The sequence below is a fragment of the Trematomus bernacchii genome, unplaced genomic scaffold, assembly GCF_902827165.1.
Source record: "Trematomus bernacchii unplaced genomic scaffold, fTreBer1.1, whole genome shotgun sequence".
NCBI lineage: Eukaryota > Metazoa > Chordata > Actinopteri > Perciformes > Nototheniidae > Trematomus > Trematomus bernacchii.
In genome coordinates, this window is record NW_022987593.1 from 5214893 (window position 1) to 5225720 (window position 10828).

The following is a 10828-nucleotide window of genomic DNA, read 5'->3' on the forward strand; positions in this document are numbered from 1 at the left end:
CTAACTCATATCACACAATTTCAAACAGTTTTTCTTAATTATTTATGTCTTTTCTGGTCTAAATGCAGTAGGTTTAAGATGACCACTGTTTTCAAGCAAAAGACGTGCAAACCTATAAAGTCACCTTTCATGCCTACAGGGGGTAATTACTCAAAAGACAGACTTTGGGTGGAGTATCAACTGACCTGAATGCAGGGAAATGCAAGGTAAACAAATTACAAAGGTTATAGACAATGACACACTGGGGTTTTGTTAGTCCAGACATCCGGACAAGTATTCTCAGTGGCAAATCTGACTCAAGTCCAAAACCAGGACCGCTCCTTCGTTTGTGCTTCTTGTTTAATTATTTTCTAATATTCATCCATTATCAGAAGTGAATCAGATCCTCTGGTGGGTGGTCTGTCTGCCCGCCCACCAGAGGAGATAGGCCTGGTTTGCATATTTATAGGGAGGATGTTTGTTGTAAGAGACCCGCTGTTTGAGTGTATGAATTAGCTGAAGTTCGCCGGTTGTCATGGTCACGGATATGGTTGTTTTATTTGAGCCCATTCAACCCCACATGCACCCCCCCCCCCCCCGCCAACCACCCCTTTCCTTGAATTTCAGTTGCTGTCTTACTCGCCAATGGTGTCCGTTTGTCAGTCTTGTATCCCATTTTAATCTGTGCTCACATTAGAATGAATTAAGGGAAAACTAATTACAGTAAATGGGAATGTATTTGTGTCAGATTTTCTTTTGATAGATTTACCATGATACTCAGCTACATATCTTAACGCAGCAGCCCTGTGCACTCATGCTTTAACATCACATGAGTTCCTGGTCCCACAGAGGACATATGCCACAACAACATGGTGTTGTCATGTGTCATCGGGCACAAGAGGGGAAGGACCAACCACAGCAGCCATGCCAGCAAGGCAGAGGAACTGAGGAGCCCAGGAACCTGGGGAGAGTCCAGGCCACGCAGGAAACGTCAGGGTGATCCAATAGAGCCACCAAAAGAAACTGAGGAGCATAAGACTGAAGCGGTGTAGGATAGACAAATAGTTTGCAACCTTTCAGCCTCTTGCTGTGTGAACAGACGCCTGCTCTGTGTGCAGACAAATAGAGAAAGCCGGACAGAGGGGTGGGACACAGATGGGTGAGGACATGGGTGGAATGGGAGGAAATAGTCATTTGGATAAGCTCAATGCACATGTATGGACCCAGAACACACTGCTGCCCGGGTGACAAGTAAATTACTCAGTTTCAAAGATGCTAAATCAGCTTTATGCAAATTGCGAGTGCAAAAATGTGTGAGAAAACGTCAAGGACAGAGAAAACAGAGTGGATAATGATAGCCAATGGTGTAATGGGTACATACAAATACTCAATGTACTTATAAGATTAACAGATTTAATAACTGAGACTATGTTACCTATTCATCGTTTCAATCACTAGTTTGTTTATTAGTTGCTACTAAAGTTTACTTTTATGTTGCACATTGCTGAGGACTAGCTCAGCAGATTTTAATCATTCTAAACAGGATGACAAATATAGATCTATATACAGTATTAACGTTATTTGTCTATTCTTGTATGCCTTTAAAAGAACCAAAGAGTAACCTAAAAATATCATGCTCATCACACATGATGAGGTAAGCATGGCTGTATAAGATATGACTCAAATAGATGTGACAGTCAGCACGTGGAAGATGCACTTTGAAAGCTGAGAGGGGGAATATAAAAAAAAAAAAACTCCTCCCACAAAATGTTTAAATGGTTACAGAAAACCATAAACACAAAGTATGATCATGATGATTGTTGAAGGAAAAGGTCTAGACTGGATACCTGAATGTGTGATATGTGTGTGCATCGGACTGTCCTATATGTGTGAGATATTCTGACTGAAAGAAAGACATATAAACCCACCGTCTGAGGTGTAAAACCATAAAAGCTTTCAACCCTGGATTTGAGATGAGACTTACAGACGTTTCGTTATGTGACGCAAGCTGGGAGTTATACCATGAGAGTGCCCTGCCTTAAACACATTATAACATGATGCAATACACTTCTGCAAATGTACTATACTCTCTTTGTGCTTGTAGGTGCAGAAACACTTCTTGTAATTACTTCTTATAATTAGATTTGTACAATAAGGCTACAATAAGTACTTATTTAATTTCATTCAACCCTGTAAGTCAGATAATCAACAAACGTTGGATAACGCAATTGGACGTTTTGTTGCGTTTGTGAATATGAGCATACACGCCCCACCTCGCCCTTTAGTAACATTTCCAGACAGTTAACTCAGTATTTACCGTCACCATCTATGACACACAGGATGCTCCTGAAATGCACCGGGGGGGGGGGGGGGGGGGGGGGGGGGGGGGGGGATGTATGAAATAACCTGTAATTTCTCTTTGTGTCAATGTCTGTACGCAAACCATGTGGTGTATTTCATCAGGCTAAAGCAGGTGTCACACAAGCAGAGCACTTTTTTGTGACGGGACATCATTATTACGGTGTGAAAATTAAGTGTTACTCGTCACTCAGAAAGTAGTCACGCTACCTATGTTCCTGACCCTCAGTCAGTGTGGCCATGGACACTGGTTCCTGATCTGAGCCTTCTAATAGGCTTTAACTCTATCAGCTCGGGGTTTTAGCAACTATTTCTACATCTAAAAGATCTAAAAAGCTTTTAACCCTTTAACAATAATCTGATCCGGAGCGTGTTGATAGAGTCCGTTGACTTTTGTCCTGTAGCATACTGTTAACAGGTTAATCTTGATTACATGGGAAAACAGGATCATGGAAAGAAGACGACAGTTTCTGACCTTTGGCCTAGAAAATGGAGTGGAGGGCGCTTGGAAATGGAGGGAAGGTAGCCGGTAAACAATTAGCGTAAACAAGATAAACAACTCCCCAACACTGGAATCCCTTTATCCTCTTCCTTCTTAACCATGGACTTAAACCAGGATGTAGCTCAATGGGTTAGGTTTAACTCATAGAATGCACATTACAATTAACTGTCTTTCTTGAGACGGTGGAGATTAGATTCTGTGAGACCATCCTGGTTAAAGAGGAGTAGGAAAATAAATATGTCACAAACTGGCCCCACACTATTTACTGTTGTCTTTTAGGATTAAATCTCTCCACTATTCACTGTTGAAGGTTTTACGAGCCTTAAGCATGACTGTAAATGAGACTGACAGCAGCCTTGTGTAGAAAATGGAGCCGCCCCCCACTCACATACTGAAAGCATTTGGGTTATTTCCTGGGAACATAACTTTGATTGGGGGATTATCACTTTGAGTCTGTGGCTCAGGAAGCAGAAAACACATGTTGTTGATATGTTGTCGCTCACTCATTACTAGAAGAGGAAGGAGGACTTTTTATACTTAAATTAAAACATTTTCATTTCATTGAATTGATTCCCTCTATGATCAATGATTATTGCATTGGGCTGGATTGCACCTTGAAGAATACACATGTTGTTATATTTAATTCTTAGAAAAATAAAGAGTATTGATAAATAATGTCTGTTTTCAGTGATTTCATGTTGAAGGCTTCTGCAGAGCTGCAGCACAGGTCACAGTGTGGTGTTTATTAAATGCGACTTCAAACAAGTAGGCCAATAATGTTCAAGTAAACAAGGGAAAGGGGAAATGAGAGCAGACCCCAATGAAGAAGCCTGTAGTTTCAGTTGTTTCTGAAATTATTCTATCCATAGTCAGCAAAGCTGGCAGCTTCTAAATATAACAAATGTATTTTTGATCAAAATTAAACAAATAGGAATATATGATAGTGGAATTTGGGGAAGTATGCTTACCAAAAACTGTGGTACAGAACCAAACTAGAAACAAAACCCCTAAATATTAAAATCAAATCATTATCAAAAGCTTTACTTGGTAGATACCAAAAAGGCTCATATTGCTCTCTTTTACTGCACAGATCTGGCCTTTCTGAGCATAAATGTTGTTGTTGAGGCCAGCTGGTTACCGGTAGGATGGACAGGATAGAGATGTTTGGCTCAGATGAAGCGATGGATGGAAGAAAACAAGGAAAGAGTGGAGAGTGTAGTCGTTTGGCTTACTGGCCCGGGGCGTCAGCAAGCAAGGCCTGAGCCACTATGATCAGAGAGCATGCAGATGATAAGTCTATAAATAGAAACATGCAGCGGGAGGGACAAAGGCTATTTCCTTTCATATGATGCAAAAGGATGGTTGGATGTCTCTACTGTAATGAGCGCTTTAGAACATGACCTGTTCTCAGTTTATGTGTTCCCCTTTTGGCTCAATGACCTAAAACACACGAGCATGATGACTATTCTGATCATATTATATTTAAATTAAACATTAAAAGGTTAGATGGATAAAACTGTTTTCTAATGCAGGTTAGGAGATAAATGTACTCCATTCATTTGTTATTTGGACATTATTAAATTCATTAATATAAAAACAACTATTCATACATGTTGCAAACACTATATGGATTGCACAACCATGAACACATACTAGCCAGCTGATATGACCTTTTAGTCAATGACCAGGCTTCTTTATGGCTGTGAAAATGCTCATGCATTTGCAAAAGATGATGACAGATACTTGCACACGTTGACATGACAGTTTCCATTTTAAGATATCTTGTAAATGAGATTCAGGCTGAAATTCAAAACATAAATTAGTCTTTTGCATTCTGAATGAACACAAGGTCTGAGTTCTTCCTTTGTCTCTGTTTGAACAGAATAAAATATTTAACACCTTTCTATAAAGATTCTTGGTTTGTTTTATTACTGTAACTGAGAATGTCCAACCATGTCAGTCACTGAATAATTACAACACAGAGCCACATCTTTCTAAAGGTTCAGTTCAGGGAGGAAACAGGACTTCTAAAACTATACAGGCTGAATGAATGCCAACAGCTCAGAAATAATCACATTCACAGAATGATGAACGCTTGCTTACATAAAAGGTTCAAGGTCAAGTTTCTCATGCGCATTTGCTCGATTGCATTGACCTCAAGTAAGGTCAAACAAATGCTCACACAACAAAAATCCGAAGAGACAAACACCCCATGTGACTCGATAAACCTGTGGGCTCCCTGCAATCTGAAATCGGCTTCAGATGAACAAAGTTCAGTGGCAGAGAGAATCGACGTCACTGCATATGTGGGCATATGATAAGAGGTGTACAAGTTGCATAACGTCTCTTTAATTAACCCAGACATAGACATGAGGTGTAGCCCAAACACTGTATCAGGCTTGAACAGAGCGTGCAATAGCTTAGCTGCACTTATGTGTTACATTTTCACTATGACTGTACAACGGCCTTTTAAAAAAAAGGATGTAAAATGGCGGATCCGGTCTCTTGTTTCTGTGAGGAACATGCAAGCTATCAAACCTCCTCACAATAAAACATTATTTCATGAAGCCTCAAAGGTGACACAAACACAAAGAGCAATAAATATCTCCCCTGTTATGATCTGTGTATAGCACATTCAAATTAAATGGGAGGAGAGATCATAAATCATATCACTGAAGGCAGCCTTGCATCATAAGATGGTTTTAAAGAGGACAAAGATAGCTAACACAACATAGAAGCCTTCCACATGTTCATCTTCTGCATGAGGGCGACAATGCATTTGTGAAATAGTAAAGCAAACAGGTGTTACCACTCCATTCAGATGACACTGAAATTATGTCAAGCAAAAGGCAGGCCAGACAGGAAATAAAAGTTCTTGATGCAGCCTAAATAAATATATTTGTACATTTTCATTTGCAGCTGAATGTGGTTTCTGCATGGTTTTAGCTGGCTGTTCTACATATAATAATACTTTCTGTAAATCATCCACATCCACCCTGCGATTTGAATGCCTTGCAAAATCATTTAACATTTTAACATGTACACCACTTACACTTGCCAGTAAATTATTATGCCTAGGTAAAACGAATGCAGTATAATACAGCCCTACAATTATTCATACTGTCATGACATAATGTTCAGTTTTAGAGAGATATTTCTTTCAACTTTATGGTTATTTTGGAGGATGTAGTTAAAGGTGTAAATTATTGTGGTGGTGTTAATAGTGAGAGAGCTTTTTCTTATATTTTATCCAACCAAATTGTATCAATGGTATACAAAATATTAGTAACTCCTCTGAGTATATCACAGTCATTTTGTCTTCACATGTAAAAAGTGGCAACTGTACAGCACTCTGTCTTATCACAAGGTACATTTTTAACACCACCAATATATTTCTATTTGTGTGGCTGTTAGTGGAAATCTTACACAGCTTAACACATTCTAGGATTGTTTGCACATTTGTTCACATGTAGAAGCTGACAGCAACACATTTAACCAGCAATTTGTGTCGTCAGAAATCTTGAAATCCATGATTTACTCTCTGCGTTACATGCCCCATGAGGATCTTTCATGACACTTGTTTCCAAGAAACTTCAACAAAAACAAAGTTTGTGGTTCTGATCCTCACGGGCCTTTTCCTCATCATTCACACTAAAAGGTTTCTTCCCTCATCATAAAGCCTCTGCGATTTCTTCAGTGTGTACTCGATCTGAGGCACAAACATCTGGCTGCAAGCGATATAAACTGCCTGCCATGCAGAGAAACCCACTTTGTACTCTGCAGGAATTCCTGCTGAGATATGCATAACTCTTCTATTGCTCTTGCAAAGTGACACTTTGCTCATGCCTACATTTCAGCTGCAAGGATATCACACAACTGAGGATTTTGTGTGAAAACTAAGCAACAAAGCGTTGTTCTGTTTGGAGTTTACCCTCTGAAATTAGGCACTAGTACTTGATCTGGAGCCAAAAGTAGTCAGTCATGATTCTGGTTACATCAGGCTTGATTAGACTAAATTAAACTTTGACAATTAAACCAATGATCTAGGCTGTTGGACTGTGTTACATCCCAGGACCGTAAATAAACGTTACATATTTTGTCATGAGTTATCTGTTGTCATTTCCATGGCAATGGATACTGAATCAGCATAAAGGAAATATCTTATCTGGCAATGCAAACAGGCAGACAGACAACAGATAATCAAATTCAGATGTTAAGACCTTCCTTGGGTCAGCTCAAAATGGATGGCATCGTGCTAAATATTGTTAATCTTTTGTTATGTTTGGTTTCAAAAATTGAACAAAGTCCATTACAATTTGTTGAGTTATTAAAATGGTATTGTCATACCAACAATATTTATTCAGAATCTGTAACTAGAATATGTTTGTCATTTTTATTTTAGAATATGTTTGTCATGTTTATCTTTATAATAACATTTACAATTAATCAATAACTAAAAGTGTCCTATTATGTTTGGCGTATTTGTCTTAAAAAACATGCTTTATTTCTTCAGCACTCCTAAACCAAATCAGTTTCTGCAGCCTCATACAGGACTTTCATAATGACATGGACAGGAAATGAACGAACACACACACGCTGTGGGTATTTCTGCAATGTCACACACTCTTGTGGGAAATACAGACTGCAACACAGCTTTGTTTACTCAATGTCGCGTTGTAGTTTACTTCACGGTCCACATTTAAGACCATACTTTTGAGTAGTTATCAAATATTTTCTACCCAAACAACAGCCCAAGTTCAACTATGTTGACACACGCCCAGAATTCTTTCCAGCCAATCAGAGGTCGCTTGTTTCACACCAATCAGCTGGGTGGTGGGCGGGGCAACTCAGGCTGTTGCTAGGGTATTCCTTTTGCACGCAAGCCAATCAATTCACACCACACCGTGTTTTCAGCCCGCCCATAGGCTGAGACATACTCGGAGAACCCGCCCACAGGCGTTTCCCATTGGGCAGACGTGCCATCACTCACTTCCCTGAGTTTTAGTTAGGTGCTGTTGATACTGTAGTTTGGAATCACCAAGACTCAGAACTGAATATAGCAGCACACGTTCATCGCTCTGAAACAGTTTTTAAAATTTCCATTACATAATCCCATGACTTGTACATTTGTGTAAATAGATATTTTCTATTTTTTTATATCGAGACAACGACGAGATGGAACTTAATTCTCTTCTTATTCTGCTGGAGGCTGCAGAGTACTTGGAAAGAAGAGACAGAGGTATTTCCAGCCAAACTGACAAGTTGACAGCATTTCTACTGAATACTATTGAATGGGGCATTGCTAGGACAGCAGCTAGCTTAATCTTGTATCTTATGTAAAGTTTTACCGAGCCCTGCCTTAGTGCAGTGTATGATGTCACTTTACAGACAATGGGGCGATGGGTGCAAAGTGGACCTAGCAGCCTGTATTCCTAGAAAATAATAGCTCTACTTTATTATTTAAAGTATGTCACGTGTTTATAAACTGAGCTTTCAATATTTCCAATACAGCTCATGTGTTGTGTATGCTCATAACTGCAGTGTGTATTCGTATTAGCTCTTCGGAAATGAGTAAACAAGAGTGACATTGACAATATGAGGCAGTATCATAATGACAGATACTCACCAATGCAAATGTAACACTGATTGTTTTACACTATTAGACCTTGCTGAAGGCTATACAGTGCTATATTGATAAATTGCAAGCGATTACTCTGATGATCGATCACGTTTTGTTCCTCTTGAAATGACTTAGCCTCTATAAAGCTATCTCATGTTTCACCATTTCCCCGAGTGACTGATGGACAGCTTACATTTTTTTAATTCTTGCAGCAAACACCAGAATAAATTAACATTTTGTTTTGTTTTGTCTATAGAGGCAGAACACGGTTATGCGTCTGTTTTACCGTACAGGGACGACTTTTCCAGTAAGAAAACGAAAGCCTCGCCAATTTCCCGAAAAACTCAGAACAATAGGTAAATACAAGTCTTGTTTTTTTTTTTTTTTTTGTGGAAATGCAAGCTTATAGAAACATGCACACACACACAGGGGTCTGTTTTCATGCACACTGCCATCTCTCTCTCCGCTGCTGTGACTGGGCTGGGTCTCTGTTTTGGTCTCTCCCATAAACACTGCCACGCGTACACTGTCAACTCTGCTGCTCCAACTCTCCGTGTTTCACACACACTGTCTACACACACACTTAAAAACACTCCCCATGCTCAGAGAAACATGCACTCAACCTTTCGTTTCTGCACCCTGTCTGTCTCACATGCTTCCACCTGTGCCTCTTCGTTCTTCATGTGGTTTAGTGTGTTTTGTATGTGTGTGTGTGATGTTAAGTGCTTTACCACCAAGGGGTCCCATCCCATGTGGTTCGACTTTCTCCCCCACACACAGGGCATGAGTAGATTGAGGTTCCTGAACAGATTATCGATTGCTTTTCATTATCTCCTCATCAAACTGTAATTAACACGCGTTCATCCCTCGTTTGACCCCATTTGCATCTCGTGACAGTTTGCAACCAATAACAACTCTGCTCCAAGGCCATAATAATCACACAGAATAACATTACACAAGTGAACAGATTAAAGTTTCAGTTTCGGTCCTATCCTGATCTGAGGCTGTTTTTAGACCAGTAGAACAGCTGGCTAAATGGAATGTAAAACTAAGCATGTTAATATGTAATAATAATTAAGAAAGAAATAGGGAGTGCTGCACTGGGCGTTGGTAATGAATTAAAATCATATCAAAAGGCGTAGACTTACTAGAAATGGAAGTCCATGGAATTTGTGGGCAGTCTGAAATCATCTGATGTACTCTTATTATATTTTTAAAACCCTATATTGCCACCCAACACCATAGACAACTATTCAAAGAAAGCAGGGCACTCTTTTTTTATTCTTTCTAGGTTTACATTTAATTCTTATCTCTAACAATGTAAATGCATGTTTAGTAGGAAGATCACTAACAGAGCTGGTAATCAATATTATTTTTATTATTTTTTCTTGTTTAATAATTCATAGTTTTGCCTATAGCATATCAGAGAATAGTGAGATGGCCAACATGGAGGACAAACCAGTGAACCTTATGTTTGTCTGGAATAGTGTTTAAATTGGCTGTATCGACGTGGGACACGCCCTCACTAACTCCTTTTCTCTTGATTTATGACCCTAATTTGGGGACACCCAAGGCTGCATGCAAAATGTTGTGGGGTTATTTGGCCAGGTGTGGACAACAGTGGACCCTTTCATCTGGTAACCACCTGTCATTTGCAGGAAAGGTGTTTTTTGGTTAAACTGTCCAGAAACATTTGCATGATGTGTCCAATTGAGAACACAAGCACATGAGTTTCTGATGAAAAAAACCAAACTTTCCTGTTGGCTAATATTAGTTTAGGGAAGCACCGTGAGGCCGGTTTCCTCAGTAGTAAGAGTTACATCACTGCATGCTGAACTCTTGTGTTACTATTGTATTTACACTCTTTTATATGGATTTGTAAATAAAATAAAAACACATTTCGATGTCACAAATCAGGTTCAGGTTCAATGAGAATACAGCCTCTTCCACATTCCTTTGACAGTCTGACAGAGCAACACAATTGTGTACGTGTGTGTGTGGTTGAGGGTGTGTGTGGGGATGTGGCAGGTGGGTGTGGTGCCTCCAACAGACACCTCCACACAAACACCAGCCCCCAGGCTCCATGCACCAGACATGCTTTTCCTCTTCCTTCTTGTGACTGCACTATGGCCAAATTCCCATATTGCCTTTATACTCTCCAACAGTTTTTTTTAAGCGTCAACAGGATGCAGGGTGTATGAAGTAAAAACATGTTTGATCTTAAAACGTATTTTCGGAAAAAACGAAGCTGTTGGTTAAAAAAGCAAAATGCATTGCTTTGTACCGAGCACTGTTTGGTTTTCATGACCAAATCTGCAAATTAAACAGATCACATGTTTTGCAAGAGAGCAATAATCAGGGCATGTGGA

General features: G+C 39.5%; 1 protein-coding gene across 1 annotated transcript in view; it reads left to right on the top strand.

The window, feature by feature from the left end:
* Nucleotides 1-7866: 7866 nt before the first annotated feature.
* Nucleotides 7867-10828, top strand: part of mxd4 (MAX dimerization protein 4) — a 21074-nt gene continuing 18112 nt past the window's right edge. The window contains exons 1-2 of the mRNA XM_034130518.1: nt 7867-8078; nt 8716-8815. Of these exons, the coding sequence (XP_033986409.1) occupies nt 8015-8078; nt 8716-8815 (164 nt within the window). The 5' untranslated portion in view covers nt 7867-8014. The remainder of the gene's footprint in view (nt 8079-8715; nt 8816-10828) is intronic.